Here is a 16,606-nt window from a genome sequence, read left to right on the forward strand (position 1 = left end):
GCTTCTCAGGGAAGTCAAAGACATCTGAGAAACCTGGCAAGTCCAAGCACACTTGTTGGAGGTGCTAATGGTTCTGTCTCCATTGCGCAAGGACTGATTAACCCCTGAGTGTGCCCATGAGGGACAGGGCACCCCAGCGCCAAGGTCCCAGACACAGCTCGATTCCCCCCTGCTCTGCAAGAAACAAGAAATATCACATATGGCGAATGCAGGGATACAGAAATACCCAGAACTTGGCAGCTCTGCTTAAGAAACTGCATTTGCCTCCTCTTTTTTTGAGTAGCATTGAGCTTTGCTCTGAAAACATCAGACTTCGCATAAAGAAACTCCTCTCTCTGGCTCCTCTCCTGTATGCCGATGTTCCTGTGATGCCCCTTGGGCAAGAGGGGGGAAATGGCAATCCGGCTGCCACGTGAAGGAAAAAGAAAAGCAGCTACGAAAGGACAGACAAGCCAACGTGTGTGGATGTTAGCTGAGACCCGAGCCCCTGCAACGTCCTGCTGCCACCACAGCCCTCAGCCACCCCAGCAAGGCCAGGCTGGGGCAGCACCGGTGTGTACTGGGGCTCTTCTCAGGTGACATCAGGCAGGCACTTTAGCTATGCAGTTTCTCCTTCTTTAGATCTCCTCCAGCGTAACACACACCAGCTGCCTGCAGCGGTCAGAGGGAAGGTCCCGCTGGGAAGATCCCGCTGGGAAGATCCCGCTCCCCACCACGATGACGCTGGCTCGGCCCCGGGCGGTCTGTGGGGTTCGTGTGTGCACAGCGTGCCTTTTGACATCAACGATTGCACAACCCTGCCCGTGCAAACGGCTGTGCGCTGTTACGGGGTGATGTTCGCTAGGAGGGCGTGGTGCAGTGCCGCGGGTCCCCGGGGAGGACGGGGGATCTCCAGTCTCGGACATTTGCAGCCACAGCTGACCCAGCTGACCCATCACTTCTGTGCGTGCCCGGCAGCGCCTGCTGACAGCCCGTGCGGGGCTCAGCGCCTTGCTGGGCCACAGCAGCAACGCAAAGCGACAAAAAACAAATGACAACAGCTGAGTTTTAACTCGGTCCCTCTGTATTTAAAGCACAGGCAGGCCGCAGAGGCACAGCAGCCCCTCACCATGTTTATTTTGTGTGGTTCAACGCACAGAAAGTTGGTTGCTTTGGCTCTTTCACCAGGCGCCTGCTCGCCTTTTCTCCTGCTTGGGTGTGGGGGACACGGGGCCAGGCTGAGCAGCCCCAGAGCGGGCCCCAAGGCAGAGGCCGCCACGGCAGGCCCACAGCGGCCTCAGACCCCAGGCCTGACTCCAGCGCAAGAGGGGAAACACAGGCTCCATTCTACAGATGACGTCATCACTTGACATCACCGCGTGACGTCACACACATGGGAGGCCGGGAGGGGGGTGTTGGGGTGCGGGTGAGGGGGGCGGAGGGAGGCCTCGTCCACCCCAACGCCTCGCCCGCCGCGATGCATGCCGGGATGGCAGCCCCGCGCAGTGCGCAGGCGCAGGGCCGTACCACGGCGGGCGGCGGGGGGGGTGTGTGCCGGCGCGGGGAGGCCCACACAAAGACGGCGCGGGGGGGAGCGGTGCGCATGCGCTGTGTGTGTCTCGCCGGCAGGCAGGCGGGTCCCGGCCGGGCGGAGGCCGCGGCGGAGCCGGGGGCTCGCGTAGATGTGCAGCCCGGGGCGGGCGCCGCCTGGGCCGGCCCCGGCGGGGGACCTGCCGCCCGAGTGGGAGACGGACGACGAACGCATGGCATTCCTTTTCTCGGCCTTCAAGCAGAGCCGCGAGGTGAACAGCACCGAGTGGGACAGCAAGATGGCCTTCTGGGTCGGGCTGGTGCTGGCCCGCGGCCGCCGCCGCGGTGCCGTGCGGACCTGCCTGCGGGACCTGCAGCACAGCTTCGAGCGGCGCGGCAGCCTCCCGCTCGGCCTCGGCACCGTCCTCCGGGAGCTCCTCAGGTACCGCTGGCGGCGGGCGGGGGGGCCTGGGCCTGGCAGCCCTCCCGCTGCGGGGGCTGGAGGGCAGGGAAGGCCGCAGGGGGATCTCTGTGAGGGCAGGGCCCAGCCAGCAGGGAGGGGAGGCCTGAGGAGGGGGGGTGGCAGAAGGAGGGGGTGTGAGGCAGCTTTGCGCCGTGGATGCGAGGAAGGAGAACTCCGGGTGGTGGAAGATGCCCGCTGTGTGCATGGCAGAGAGAGCGCTGCAGGGTGCTGGATAAATGGAGGGGGGCATGAGGGAAGGCTTGGTGCTGTTCTGGGAGGAGTGGTGGTGGTGCTGCGAGTGGGAGAGCAGGAGGGGGTTTTGTTGCTGTGCTGGGGCCTGCAAAGGAGAGGAGAGCATAGAGGGATCCAAGGGAATATGGGGTTGTGTTGTGTGGGGGGAATTTGGGAGCCATGTGCGAGGTAAAGCATGGACAGGGAGTCAGAGGAGCTCGTCTTGGGGCTCGTAGGACGGCAGTGTGCCATGGGGAGCGCAGGGGATCCCTGGGGAATACTGTGCTGGGAGAGCTCCTGTGTAGGGGGAGCTTTGGGTTAAATTGTGTTGTTCCTGGAAACGGTTGTTGTGATGACCCAGCTGTGAATGGTATGTGATAGTCCACGGGCATGTGGTGACCTGATGTGCTGGTGTTTGCAACCAGGTGTTCTGTGTTGTGAAACTAGAGTCTGGGACTGATCAACTGAGAAGATTCAAGAACAGCAGGAGCTAGCTGAGTCTGGGTCTGGAACATAACAAAATCTCTAGATCTGAGGAAAGTTAGGTTTGCAATTTAATGTGCAAGTGAAGCATCCTGAAATGTTCAGCTGGCTTCTCTGAAAACTGACCCTCCCTGTTGGTTTACTTGTTAGATATCTCATCGGTTTCAAGTCAGAAACCTGGGAGAAACTTGCAAAACAAACTGGAAATACAGTAAACAAAAGACCCCTGTGTCCAGAGGAAGCCCGGAGGAGTGGAGACCTCTGTGCACTTTCATACCCAGTAGTAACATGTCAAACTTTAGCTAGAAACTGGTGTTAGAAAATGCCACTACGCCTGTGGCTGTACAAAGCGTAGAGCAACGTTTCCATTAATAATTCTCCATGCTGGCCCTCTTGCTTGCTGCCAGTGGAAGGGTTTAGGACTGACTGTATTCAGTTCTGCATGCGTGTCTTTTCTCTAGACGTGGCAAGCTGCAGAGGGAGTCAGACTTCATGGCCAGTGTAGACAGCAGCTGGATCTCCTGGGGTGTGGGGGTCTTCATCCTGAAGCCCCTGAAGTGGACTCTCTCCAGTGTGCTGGGTGACAGTAAAATACCTGAGGAAGAGGAAGTTCTGATTTATGTGGAGCTGCTTCAGGTGAGTGTTGTTGAGGACTTTCTCAAGATTATGCATCTCCAAAAAAATTATGAGTCATTTTTTGTGCTAGCAAGGAAAGATCAGGATGGAATAGACCTTCATTTGTACTCCCTAGGTGTTTAAAAATCTGTAGAGAGATGGATGGAATAACTTGGGGATAAGAAATAGTTTATATCTACAGATGTTCCTTGAAACTAATGTAATGACTTTCACTGACTTCCAAGAAATGGAGGGGCAGGCTTGTTTCCTTGTCTAGGAAGGCAAATAGTATGCTGTGAGACTGCTGCAAATCTCAGGTTTGAGTTCATGCGAGTGTAGTACACGAGAGAAACTTGCAGATTGAGTGCCATCTGTTGTAGGGAGGAACGGGTGACGTAGAAGCCGCTGGCTGTCAGTGCAGTGTATCGTCAAGCTGAACTCGCTTGTGCGTTATTAAGGGCTGGTTTCACTTCAGAGCGTGTGCTTTCAGCGTGCCTTTTCGGACGTGATTAGAACTGCCCCTGGATCCTGTCAAAGACCCTTTTCTTCGGCACATTGTTAGTGGTAGACCTGTGGGTTGCATTGTGAATTCACGTAACTCGTTGTTGCTCGGTCTGACTTGGCCGGAGCAGTGCTGACAGTCGAGACCTTGGGTCCCTCTCTGTGTTAATCAGTGACTATTAAAATTAGCACCAAGACTTGGATGCAAGTGGCATCTAAATGACTGAGACTAGCAGAAATGCAAGAGCTCTGTAGATGTGTTCCTTTATTTGTAGTTACTCTGATAGCAGACGGTGTCTTCCCTCTGCAGTGGGTATTCCACAGCCCTTTCAGAGTGTGTGAACACAAAAGAGAAACCTTTTAAAAGCATGCCTGGAAAACCACAGGCCTTGATGTGGAATCGGTGGTGGATGGAAAGAGTTGTTTCTGTAGTCTTAAGCAGACCATAACTCTCACTTGAAATGGGGAAAGCTTTTCTTTTTCCTCTGCCTGCATACAAATGATGAGTACAGTGACAGTGTGGATTAAAGAAAAGGTTTTATTGATCTAAACATGGGGTGGGGGGCGGACTTCAAGAAGTGCAGAGGAGGCCAGCTTGCTGCCTGTGTGGTTCATATATTGTTCCATGGCATTTGCACAGGGAATGTGGATACTGTAGTTTTGGTTCTGCTAGAAAACTGGACTGTTTTTCATTCCATTAACGGTGATATTTTTAAAGCATTGTAATGGCTTTTGAATGTTTGTGTACAACTCATTCTGAAAGTCTATCTGGCCCAAAACATGATGTGTCTAACTTTTCACCCTCAGTGTGTGGGAGGAAGCAGGTGTGGACTAGGCAGTTGTTGTGAGAGAAGTAAGAGTCCTGTGTAAACTAATGGACAGCTCTTGTCGCTTCCTTTCAGGAGAAGGCAGAGGAAGTTTATCGCCTTTATCAGAACTCTGCGCTTTCTTCTCACCCTGTTGTTGCCCTCTCAGAGCTGCGTTCCCTCTGTGCCAGTGTTTGTCCAGATGAAAGGACGTTCTACTTGTTGCTGCTCCAGCTGCAAAAGGAAAAAAGGGTCACGATCCTGGAACAGAATGGAGAGAAGGTACAGGGTAAAGGTGACTGCTTTTGGGTGGTATAATCCCTGTCTTGCATTTCATCTGGCTGGAAAAAAATACTTTATTGGGTAAATATAGGTGTTTTTTGATTGGAAAAGTCAATTCTGTGTACTCCAACATCGTAGGCTGGCTATAGATGAGACTAAATCCTCATTCTTCCGTGCCACTGCACTGTACAGTTCAGTACTGAAGTACTTGGAAGCGTGGCATTGCCATACACTGCTCAGAGCACCAGGGCAGCTTTACTTACATCTTCAGGGTGTTCCATTAAGGCTTTCTGCTTTCACACTGATGTCACCTGATCCTGTCCAGTTTAATATTAGATGATATGGTGACTGGGATGTCCTCATCACTCTGTTACAAGGCTTAAACTGGGGGTGTAAAAGCATCTTTTCCTTCCATCAGAGTGAAAGTATTTCTAGTGCAGGCACAGATTCTGGAGACAAGTGGCTCGAGCACGTGGTTCTCTTTCTTTAGATAGTGAAGTTTGCCCGAGGTCTTCATGCCAAAGTCTCCCCAATGAATGATGTGGACATCGGAGTGTACCAGTTGATGCAAAGTGAACAGCTGCTGTCACAGAAGGTGGAGTCCCTTTCCCAGGAAGCAGAGAAGTAATTTGGGGAAGGGTGGTGGGAAGAACGTCCGTGTGCTGTAGAACTTTGTATTCCTGAGCCATAGTTAGAACGAAGCTGCTTTCTGAAAGTGCAAGTCATTCTTTCCTGTTCAGTAAACATGATAGCCACAGTCATGTGGTAGGGCAGGTTTTCCAGTCTTTGTTCCCTATCCCCATGAAAACAACATGCAGTGAGTGGATGTCAAAAGTTTTTGCAAAGATTTGGAGTGCATTCAAGGACTACTGAGAAGCAACAATGGCTTGAGGGTGGTTGTATCCAAAATGCATTGTTACTCGGTCACCTCTGGATCAGAGCAAGGTAGTGAGGGTGGTTGCTGATTTGTAACATAACTACTGCTTGCAAAGGAATAAGCTTCTCTTCCTTGTTGCATCTGTACAGATGTAAAGAGGATGCCCGGAGTGCCTGTAAAGCTGGGAAAAAGCAATTGGTAAGTACTGTTCTACTTGAGAGGAACTAGAAGTGTCTTGGAGCTGACCCCTAACTGCAGATAATGACCAGGGTTAGACATTGTGTGCTTAATCTTCGTTGTGTTGAAGTGGTGTTTCTGAGGCCAAAGGTCTCCTTGAGGTAAAGGTAAGAGTATATTTGTCCGTAGTGATGTGGTGAAGAGAAATGGAAATATCTAGCTCTTAATATCTAGCTCTGTGCCTTGCTGCACAGGGATTGCTGTTTTTTTTTTTTCACACTTCCTTTGGGTGCTGCCTGGTTTGTGATCCAAATCTGTGTATCTAATGTCTCCAGGCGCTGAGATGTCTGAAATCCAAACGAAGGACGGAAAGGCGCATTGAAGAGCTTCATTCCAAGCTGGATGCAGTGCAGGGGATCTTGGATCGTATATACGCCTCCCAGACTGATCAGATGGTAACGTGTTTTGTCTTGTGCTTCTCACTTTAGCCCCACTCTTCTCACTTGTGCTGCTTTACCTCGTCAGAGTTCGTGTCTGAGGGGTGTAAGCTGGTTGGTGAGACTTTATTCTCTGCTCTGATGTTGGGGTATTGCTCTTAATAAACCTGCTTTTGGCTCTGTTTTCTTCTTGTGTGCTGTATTTCTCTGAGGATCCTGCTTGGATAACAGGTCTTGAGAGAAGCTGACACTGCCTGTTGTTCATTCTTAGCATTGTGCATCTTTTTCCCTTTTTTAAGGTATTTAATGCCTATCAGGCTGGTGTGGGAGCTCTGAAGCTGTCTATGAAGGATGTTACTGTGGAGAAGGCAGAGAACCTGGTGGATCAGATACAAGAGGTACTGAAATAAGAGCACATCTAAATAAACAAGCAAGTGGTGTGTAGATGTACACAGCAAGCTGGGTACATATCTTCTGCACTTCAGTAAGGGAAAGGAGGCGAGTTTATTCTGAATGAATTGAAATGAAGAGAGCAATCTGTCTGCATAAGCTGGTGTAAGAAACAGAAAAGGATTACTTTTTTAGCAACTTCAGCTCCATGTACTTAAATAGTGACTTCAACTACTGAGCTGAGGAGCTATCTGTAAAATTTCATAGCTGAGATGTATTAGTCTTTAGCTTCCTTATTGTGTTAGCCTAAGCTGCAATATAAGCTCGTTACTTATGTGAAAAAGCCAAAATCAGGGGGATTTTTTTTTTAACTATGAAATTATGTTTCAGGTTTGATCCTCAAACATGCTACTTGGTCTTGTAGCAGTTTATTTAATAATCTTCCATGTTACTACTTTCACTAGTGAAAAAACAGTCATGTTGGAAGTCTCTTTTGCACTAATACTTGCTGCCTTTAAATCAATGTTTGGCTTTTTTTTGTTCTTTCTACTATTGACATAGGTGGCTACAGTAAGACATAAGATTAGTTTATATTCTATATCAAATGCTGTGTGTTCTTCCTCAGCTTTGTGATACTCAAGATGAAGTAGCCCAGACTCTGGCTGGAGTGGGGATCAATGGTCTAGGTACGTTTTGGGGTTTTCATGCTTTGCTTATTTTCTCTTGCCACTGCTGGCCCTTTGTGCTGCCATCTCTTCCCTGCTCCATCCCTGCATTTGTCTAGTCCTCCTTCCTGGGAGGATAAGCACTTGCTGAAATACCAAGGCTGTTACTACTGGTGCCTTGAGAGAGAATGAGGGCTGACAAGGAGTCCTCTTCTCCGACAGTGGGTTGCAGGGGAATCATCATTTGTGCATCTCCAAATCCTTGCAGCCCGGTGCTGGTGGATTCCAGTTCAGAGTTGTGTAATGTTGATTTAAATCTATTTTTAGAGTGGCCGCCGCTTTGTTTTTTAAGTGATTATCTTTTTCCTCTGGCCTGTGTGTTGCTGCAGCTTGTTTGTCTTGGCTGAAATGTTTTATTGCCCTTAGAGGCCTCAGCACAAAGGCTTCTAAAGGAATAGCTTCTCCCTGAGATCAGGACTGAATTTTCACCTTTAGAAGAAGCACAGGGAGTTCATTATTATATGAGTAATGATGGATGGGAGTAATAATACCTCTTTTAAACTTGGACTTCAGCTTGGAACTGAATGTTTTCTTTAATCAGCAGAGATGGACACTGAGGAACTTGAGAAGGAGCTGGACAGTCTCCTCCAGGACTCAACTAAGGAGCCTGTAGATCTGCCTCCTGTTCCCCAGAAGATGCTGAATCCACCCATTTCTGATGCTGAGCTTGAAGCTGAATTGGAAAAGCTCTCTGTTTCTGATGGAGGTATGGATGTCAGCAATTTGTGTTAGCTAGCTGCTGTTAGGATCTATGACAGCCTTGCAAAAAGAAAGATGTCCAGCAGAACTGAAGTCTGAGCCAGAATCTTTCCCACTTCCAGTTACAGGGTTCAAAGCCAGCTCTCCTGGTATCCCTGCCAGGTGCTCAGTGGCATTGACTTTCACTGCCTGACTCAGTCTTGAGAGAACTGCCCTCTTTGCTAGAAATTCTGCCTGGACTTTTTGCCATGTGGTGTAGGGAAAGTTGAAGGCCCTATGAGGGAGCTAGTGTTTGGACTAATTATTTTTTGTCACCGTTTAATAAAGCCTGTACAAAGCCAGGCAGTGGTTTTTGTACATTCTGTGAACAGTGATAAAGTAGACCAGCATTTTCATGCCTGTTGCTGCCAAGCACACAGCATCTTCTCTGTCCTAGAATGCTTACTATGTCTTATGTGTTACAGGTATGATGTCTGCTTAAACTAGTACTAAACTAGTCTTTATTTAGTAACAGTGAGCAACCAGAGCTCACATGGGCTTGAACTGCGTGCTGGGCTTTCCCTAGACCTGTCTTGGACAGGGGTAAATAGACTTTAATTTTCCTTTCAGGAATCTGTTAATGAACAATTACACAGTACTGTCCATATAGTTTTCTTCCTATTTGGGCAGCTGATATTCTCAAGTTTCAGAGCAGAAGAATGCTCAGCATCCCATATCAAACATGAAGCATGGATTTCCAAGAGAATGCAGTTGAATATTGAAGCACTGAGGTGCTCTGAAATTGTATTTGTTAGTTATGGACGTGGTTGATCTAGTCCCTCTTACTGATGAAAACTGATCTCTTTCTGTTGCAATTTTCTTTGTAGATTTGGCACAAAAGACTCCCTCTGCTTCCTCTGAACCCCAAACAGCTCTGGGACTGAATCTCTAAAGACCCAACAGTACCCTGTTGCTGCAGTTTGAGAAGTTGTCTTAAGGTTCCTTAACTAATGACTAGAACTTCTGGGGAGAGGGGTAACGCTCCCTTGTTCTTCATGGATATCACTTTGCTCAGCAACAGGATCTCCTGCCATGACAATCCACTCTGGAACTGGCCCCAGCTGGTGTTTGTCATCTCTGTGCCAACATCTGCACTGGTCTCAATTTGACTTGTGATCCCAAGTCACTCTGCGACATCCAGTCTTCCCTTCTGGGAGTGCAATTCACTATTCTGCCCAGTGAAGATAAACTCTTCTATGTCCATAACAGTGCTCATTTATTTTTTTTTTTCTTTGCTGTAGCTGATGGTGAGAACCTGAGTTGCAGCAGTCTTGCAGTTGCTCAACATTTGGCTGTTTGTGTGGTTGTTTAAAACACTTGGCACATAAGTACTGTCCTTGACATAAGTTACCTGCAACAAGCTTAAACACCTGTTGATAGTTCTACCCCTCCCTGTCTGTATTTTGCACGGTCGTGGACAGCTAGACACTGTAACTGTTAAACTGTAGGAGATGATGTTGCTCTAGGGGGCAGCAATTGCAAGCACAAGACAAAAATAATTCCTCTTTCCATAATGACACTAAGGCCTTAAAAGGGAGACCTGCAAAAGATTTTAAATGAAGGAGTTTGTTAGGCTGCCTGTTGTGATGAAGGCTTGCAGTCACTATAATACAATTTTCTGCTTGCTCTTACTTGAAATTTGAGCTGTTTACTATTTTTGTATCTTCCCTGTTTGCAAAACTTCTCGGGAGCTGCAGTATGATCTGTTGTGAGCTCTTAAATTGAGTGATTTGGGGTGGGAGGAGAAGGAATGCGTCGCTTTCTTAGAGGACGGTTTCATGTAACAGCCTCGACTTTGCCTTCAGTCTTCATGTTGCAATTCCACAAGATGATGGGTTACCAGAAAGCCCCAAAACAAAACCCTGTAAATGTTTCTAATGGGGAAAAAAAAAAAAGAAAAAGCACAGCAACTGAAGATGTTCTTTAGAGGCTGTCTTTACCCATCAGCAGTGAAATCGTCATCTTTTGCAGGTCCCTTTTTTATTATGCGTATGCATGTGGAAGAGCAGAAAGCCTGATACCTAATAGGAATAAATGAATTCTTTCAGGAGGGGAATTTGCTATTAACTGGGCTTTCTGCACACAGAGCCTGTGCATGGCAGGGGAGCGACTACCTACGTGTTAATGTATAACCAGTCCTCTTCTCTCTGCACCTCTCCCTGACTCGGAATGTATTCCCATCACCATTCATTTCTACCCTGCCTCCTGTACCAAGCTCATAGCTGGAGCCACGTGGATGGCAGCTTGGGTGAGCGGTAAACTAGGGCTGGAGCTCCCGTGGCCTGTTAATTATTGACAACCCAGCTTTAGCCCCAGAGGACAGGGGAAGAAATTACAGTGTCACCAGGGTGCTGCATTGGCTCTGCCTTCTTTGTCGCTTTGTTCAGGAGGGTGAACTGCCAGAGAAGGTGTGCTGTAGCCAGCTAGCAGTTTACCCAGGCTGCACACGGAATTATGTGAAATGACTTGAAGCTCTGTATTCCTTTCCTTTGTAAGTAAACGGGAGGAAAACCACTGTGTTTTCTGCCTACGTGTAATAAAGGGGAGGGGAGGAACCAGAGTCCCTTGTGGTGCCTCCTTTTCTTTTCTCTGTGCCACAGATCACTGCCATATTAGTGCTGTTCCAGCTCTGCTTCTGCATCTATAAAACTTGTCTGCTGAAAGTAAATAGGCAGATTCCTGGGCTGCTTTGTCAAAAAACAAATGGAAAAACTGCTGTCCCAGACACTGCTTTCCCTGAGTCTTTTCTCTGTGTTTCAAAAACCGCAACAGTTACTCTGTTTAACTTTAAAAAGTTGTCTGTTTGTACCAAGCAGCCTGTGCTGGTTTTTGGGTTGTACAGCCTTAATTTTATGAGTATCCTTTTGGAAAGGCTTGCTTCTTTTTCTTCGCTTCACCATGTCTTATCTCTCCATTTCTTTATCATTGTGCATCTCACCAATGTGCAATTTCAAGGCTCACCCAGAACACAGCCCTTTGCCTAAGCCCCCTTGCTGTGGCCACGGAAGAAACTGCTGTGCCAGGAGGTCAGTTCTGCTGATTGACCCCTTGGTTTTGTACTAAACAATACATAAGCCTTATTCTGGGACAGGTTTTTGTCCAGCTCCTTGTTCCGATTGTAATTAAGCAGTGCAGCCGAGGAGACTGGAGTGTTTTTCCTCTGTCTAAAGACAATGAGTCTGAGTAACCTGCTGTATAAATGACTCAAATTACTCCTACTTCCCTCTGATATGAAGATGCCTGAAGTAAGCTTTGAATTTGCAGGCAGTCAAGCCTGTTTCCTCTGGCAAAGGATTTGCTTTGGCCTGGCATGCTGGTCCCTGGAGAGCTACTGTGGTTTTCCGCAGGGACGGGCAGGGAGGAGGAAGTTTCTTGTTCCTCTGCTTATCTTCTGCTGTCTACAGTGCAGCTCTGGGAAGGCTCAGGTCTTGCCAACCCCAGCATCACTAGATCTTTTTTTAAAGGATCTGATTACCCCTTGTTTCTCTCCTGCTATCAGAACTTGTATCTTCTCTGGAAGTGCAAAGTGATTCCCGCAGGAATAAACACTCTCCTGAGTGCATCTGACAGACAGCCATTCTGGAAGAGGCATTTAAGAGTTAAACCCAAGCAGCTGCTGCTTTATTTGAAGTGGCTTGTAATTTTCTCCCTTTGATGCAAAGTGGGGAATGTAATCAAGATGGCTGAATAGAGAATTTTAAGTATATTTTGGTGAGACAGCAGGGAAGGGAAATAGAGGGCAGCTTCTTGCTGGGTGAGGAAATTAAATATAAAAACCTAGAGCTGAATTGCCACCAAACTGGAGTCTTATCATATTTGAGTGCTGTTTAAAATAGTACTTAATGTGATTCTCAGGAAAAAATAGCAGCTGCTTATGTGAGGAAATGTAGCAACTGTTTAGTGATACAATGTAGCAGAACAGTTTTCTCAGTAGAGAAGACTGCATCCAGCAGGCAGGAGGAGTTAATCTGTGAACACGAGTGACTGTGTTTTGTTTCAGTAACTGTATTTTGTTTGCCTATGACAGCAGAGTTAATGGTCCTGTCTTCATTAGGTGTATTCTGAGATGCACAGAAGCTGGGTTATGTATTGGATCCCTTTGCACCCCGTTTTCCCCCTGCTAACCCAGCGTTGAATGTCTGCTTCAGTACAAGCAGCGTGCAGGGGCGAGATCCTTTCTTAGATGTTTTTAAGCTCGTAAGGAGGAGGAAGGCTTCCGTGTATCTCGAGGAATGATTTCCTGGAATGCCTTCTGGCTTAGCATGTGCGACCTAAGTGTACCGTGAGCTCCCACCCCGAGCCTCTGTGTGACTTAATGCTGTGTGACAGATCACCTGCCATCGCTGCTCTCTTGAAGAGCAGTGAAAGCATCCTGTTGTTTGAGTCTTGCAACTCAGATCTCGAAAATCTTTGTGCCCAGTATAGGGAATATAAGAAAAAATGCCCTTTAGGGCACAGAGGACAGTGCATCTGCATGCAGCCTTGTGTGAGTTAGTGCATTGCCAGGGTCCTGTGGTGTGTGGGCAATTAGGTGGCCCTCCTTTGATGAGGTTCTGGTAAGGAGGAAGGCAGCTGGCCTGACACCACAGACCCGAGGGGGAGTGCTGAGCCATGAGCCGGCTGTTGGTGCCATCTAGCCGCTCTTCCTGGCATTGGCACTTGGCAGGAGCAGGCTGCAGACGGTGGAACTAATGAGGCTTAATTAAACAAAGCCTTCAGAAGTAAATGCTGTGACATGCTGGCAACAAGTTTCTTTAACCTGTCACAAAGCAGAGCGTGCCGTTTGCTTTAGGAGTAAGCTTCTTGGTGCTGTAACTTCAAGAGAATAATTGCACTCTTGTTTCAAAGTTGTTCTTGGGCAGTTCCTGCTCTGTCTGGGTTTATGCAAAGCCTGGGTCAAATTAATTAAAATCTCAGCGCCGCTGAGCTGACTCTGTACAGATTGGCTGCTGCTTTCTTCAGAAGTGGTGTGTGTGACAGGCAAAGGCAGAGGTCATGGTGATACACTACAGCAACTATCAGTGTAATGAGTGAATTAATGCTGAACTGCCTGGTGGTTTTTTCAGTTTGCTTTGGAAAGCTTTTGCTGCTCTTTCCCACCTTGGCCGGTTCACCAGCAAGGCTTCTCTCAAAAGCAGGTCCCCATTGAAGCAGCCGTTACGGAGCTGGCTCTCAAGGAAACTGGCCTCCTGAAGGATTTTTCTGACATTTCTTTGATCAGAGGAGCCCTTTACAGGGTGGCTTTAGTTACCAAGTGATGGATGAGATCTTCTTCCTTCCAAGGCTAAACCGTGCCTTAGTAGGTGAAACCTGGTTCGTAATTCTGTGGTGCTTTTCCCCTCAACGTAAGAGGGGAGAGTCTTGCAGAGCTGTTTGCTTGTCAGTCCAGAGTGAGAGCTTTATGAGGTAGGAAGAGGAATAGTTTTAGGGGGGATACCCCTGCTCATTCCTCCACAGCTGCCCCCAGTTCTGTAGGACCACGATGCTTGTGGTTGCTGCCGTTCAGTCCCAGCAGACTGCCAGGCTGTCTGGCTCTGCAGAGCCCTTGTGCTTTCAGAGGAAGGGGTGGTAGGGGTAGCAAGGAGATCTTCTGGGGTGACCACTGTGGGCTGACAGGGCTAGTACTGTGCTGGAAAGACATCTTGATTTTTCTGGTTAATGTTTTCAGTTGCTGAGGTGATAGCTAATGTGGAGCTACTTAGGAATTAAATTTAAAGAAAGAATGATGAACTTGAAAGAGAAGCTACTTTATATCACTTTACTGAAAATACCCATGTTTATTCAGGATAAAAAAATTTATCAAAGTGATATTCAGCATCATCTTTGGTCCTACATGTAACCTGTACTGAAAGAAACACTGAAAACTCTGCTTTGTCTGATACTTCCAGAAAGAAAAAGCTTTTAGATTTGCATGGGGGGGTGATGTGTTTTTTCTTTTTTTTTTTTTCCTGTTGACTTGAAGGAGTTTTGTAGTAGAAAGTAAATGCCAGTTTTGCACCACTTGCAGCTGGGCAGCTCGGGGCAGGGGGGAGTAACTGGTTTGGGGTCATATATCTGAGCTGTGACTCTGCCTGTGCAGCGAATTTAGGCGTCTTTTTTTTTTTCCTGAGATCAAGCACACCAAATTTCCATCCTGATTTGCATTGAAGACCCTCAAATCCCACTTGAATGTTTGTTATTTTACCCCTTCAATCCTATCACTTAATTCCCAAGCAACTTACCCTGTCAGCTGCGGACTCCCAATGCCATGTTCTTCTTAGCTCACAGATGACCGACCTGGTAGGTAGGGGACCTTAGCGTGAAATCCGGAGACAATTAGCAACAGAGGGAAGAGCAGACAGCAGAGCAGCCTCTTTTATGAGCAGAGAAGGTCCGTCTGCAAGAGCAGAGAGAGCTCAGATTCCCTCTTGCGTCCGGCAGCAAGTCCCAGCCTGGCCAGTGCAGAAGGGATTGACTGGGATTCTGTAGCAGGCACCAGATCACCAACGGATGAGGAGCTGCTGAGAGGAGAGGGAGGAAGGCTTGCAGCAAAGCGCTACCAGCTTGCTCAAGTGCTGGAGGTGAGTGGTGGCTCTCTGTGAGCAGCAGGCTGCAAAGGAAGAGAAGTGGGATGGGAGGCAAGAGGGGAAAAACCAAAGGCCACGCTGTCAGCAGGAGATTTGGAAAGGAGTGAGAGCTTCGGGCGCTTTTCCTTGTGCCGGGTCGTCTGGCTGGGCGTGAGAGCTGGGAGGATTGGAGTTGGTGCTTCTGAGATGTCAGCGGAGCAGTAAAAAGGGGTTTTGGATGCTGGTGGGACTTGAACAGCTGTGAAACCTCTGAAGAGACTGGAATAAAGGGGAACCCATGGATGGTTTTCACTCCTCCGCAGAAGGGGATGGGCAGGATGTGATCAACGACACCAGCAGCAGGAAGAGCTGGGCAGAGGAAGGCAACTCCGAGTTGTCCTTCCGTGTGGTGGCAGCTGCCTTACTCTTCCTTCTCATCCTCTCCACACTCCTGGGCAACACCCTGGTGTGTGTGGCTGTGGTCAAGTTCAGACACTTGCGTTCTAAGGTCACCAATTTCTTTGTTATCTCCTTGGCAGTCTCGGACCTCTTTGTGGCTGTCCTGGTGATGCCCTGGAAGGCTGCCACCGAGGTGGCGGGGTTCTGGCCCTTTGGGGCTTTCTGTGATGTTTGGGTGGCTTTTGATATCATGTGTTCCACAGCCTCTATCCTCAATTTGTGCATCATCAGCGTGGACCGTTACTGGGCCATTTCCAACCCCTTCCGCTATGAGAGGAAGATGACGCAGCATGTGGCTTTCATCATGATTGGAGTGGCTTGGCTACTATCTGTCTTGATTTCCTTCATCCCTGTGCAGCTGAAGTGGCACAAGGATCGTGAGCTCCTTGGCCAACAGAAGCCAGGTTTTAACGTCACAGAGGAGGAGGAGAACTGTGATTCCAGCCTCAACAGGACTTACGCCATCTCATCTTCTCTCATTAGCTTCTACATCCCTGTTACCATCATGATTGTGACGTACACCCGCATCTTCCGCATTGCCCAGCGGCAGATCTGCAGGATCTCCTCCCTGGAGAGGGCGGTGGAACATGCCCAAAACTGCAACAGCAGCGACTGCCCTCATGAGGCCTCCCTGAAGAACTCCTTCAAGAAGGAGACCAAGGTCCTCAAGACCCTCTCCATCATCATGGGCGTCTTTGTCTTCTGCTGGCTGCCCTTCTTTGTGCTCAACTGCATGGTGCCCTTCTGTAATCTTGACCTACGTGAGCCAGGAGAGCTACCTTGCGTCAGCGAGACTGTCTTCAACATCTTTGTCTGGTTCGGGTGGGCCAACTCTGCCCTCAATCCCCTCATCTACGCCTTCAATGCAGACTTCCGGAGAGCTTTTGCAACCATCTTGGGCTGTGGCTGCCTTTGCCTCAGCAGTGCAGTGGAGACGGTGAACTTCAGCAACGAACTGGTCTCCTACCACCATGACACCACGTATCAGAAGGAAGTTGTGACCCTCAGCTACCCCCAGCTTCTCCCCCACGCTGCTCTGCAGGTGGAAAACAGCGAGGTGTCCTTTGACAAGGCTTCTCAGGTCTCCGAGCCCTCTCACACCGCCTGCCCTGCGGCTGCCTTGCCTGCGGCGATGCAAGTGGAGTGCGAAATGGCTGTCTCGCTGGAGAAGATCACACCTTTCACCAGCAACGCGTTCGATTGAGGCGGGGTTGGGGACAGGGTGGTGGGATGGTCTCGGAGAGATGGAAGCAGGGACACTACTGCAGTTGCCTGTTTTATGAGGAGTTTGAGGATAACATGGATATTGTACTCTCCGTCTGGGCAGGAGTTTGCATTAAGCAGCGTGGAATAGCCAGAGTGATTTTT

The 16,606-nt window shown here is 48.7% G+C and overlaps 2 protein-coding genes across 2 annotated transcripts; both read left to right on the forward strand.

Moving 5' to 3' along the window:
* Positions 1-1,609: 1,609 nt before the first annotated feature.
* CHMP7 (charged multivesicular body protein 7) lies at positions 1,610-10,795 on the forward strand. Its single transcript, XM_068421546.1, has 10 exons — positions 1,610-1,951; positions 3,148-3,322; positions 4,705-4,890; positions 5,381-5,514; positions 5,917-5,965; positions 6,280-6,399; positions 6,681-6,779; positions 7,397-7,457; positions 8,041-8,202; positions 9,062-10,795. Exons 1-10 carry the CDS (start codon positions 1,662-1,664, stop codon positions 9,124-9,126), a joined length of 1,341 nt encoding a protein of 446 aa, XP_068277647.1. The 5' UTR covers positions 1,610-1,661; the 3' UTR covers positions 9,127-10,795.
* A 4,236-nt stretch (positions 10,796-15,031) lies between these two features.
* Positions 15,032-16,442, forward strand: LOC137675420 (D(1) dopamine receptor-like). Its single transcript, XM_068421504.1, has one exon. It carries the CDS (start codon positions 15,078-15,080, stop codon positions 16,440-16,442), a length of 1,365 nt encoding a protein of 454 aa, XP_068277605.1. The 5' UTR covers positions 15,032-15,077.
* The last annotated feature ends 164 nt before the right edge of the window (positions 16,443-16,606 follow it).

The sequence above is a fragment of the Nyctibius grandis genome, chromosome 33 (assembly GCF_013368605.1).
Source record: "Nyctibius grandis isolate bNycGra1 chromosome 33, bNycGra1.pri, whole genome shotgun sequence".
In the NCBI taxonomy this organism is placed as follows: Eukaryota; Metazoa; Chordata; class Aves; order Nyctibiiformes; family Nyctibiidae; genus Nyctibius; species Nyctibius grandis.

Excerpts from the sequence above, each read along its gene's own strand:
- CHMP7 (XM_068421546.1), top strand. The coding sequence starts at position 1,662 with ATGTGCAGCCCGGGGCGGGCGCCGCCTGGGCCGGCCCCGGCGGGGGAC. Across the intron at positions 5,966-6,279 it reads AAGCTGGGAAAAAGCAATTG|GCGCTGAGATGTCTGAAATC; the intron begins GTAAGTACTGTT and ends TAATGTCTCCAG. Across the intron at positions 8,203-9,061 it reads GCTCTCTGTTTCTGATGGAG|ATTTGGCACAAAAGACTCCC; the intron begins GTATGGATGTCA and ends TTTTCTTTGTAG.
- LOC137675420 (XM_068421504.1), top strand. The coding sequence starts at position 15,078 with ATGGATGGTTTTCACTCCTCCGCAGAAGGGGATGGGCAGGATGTGATC.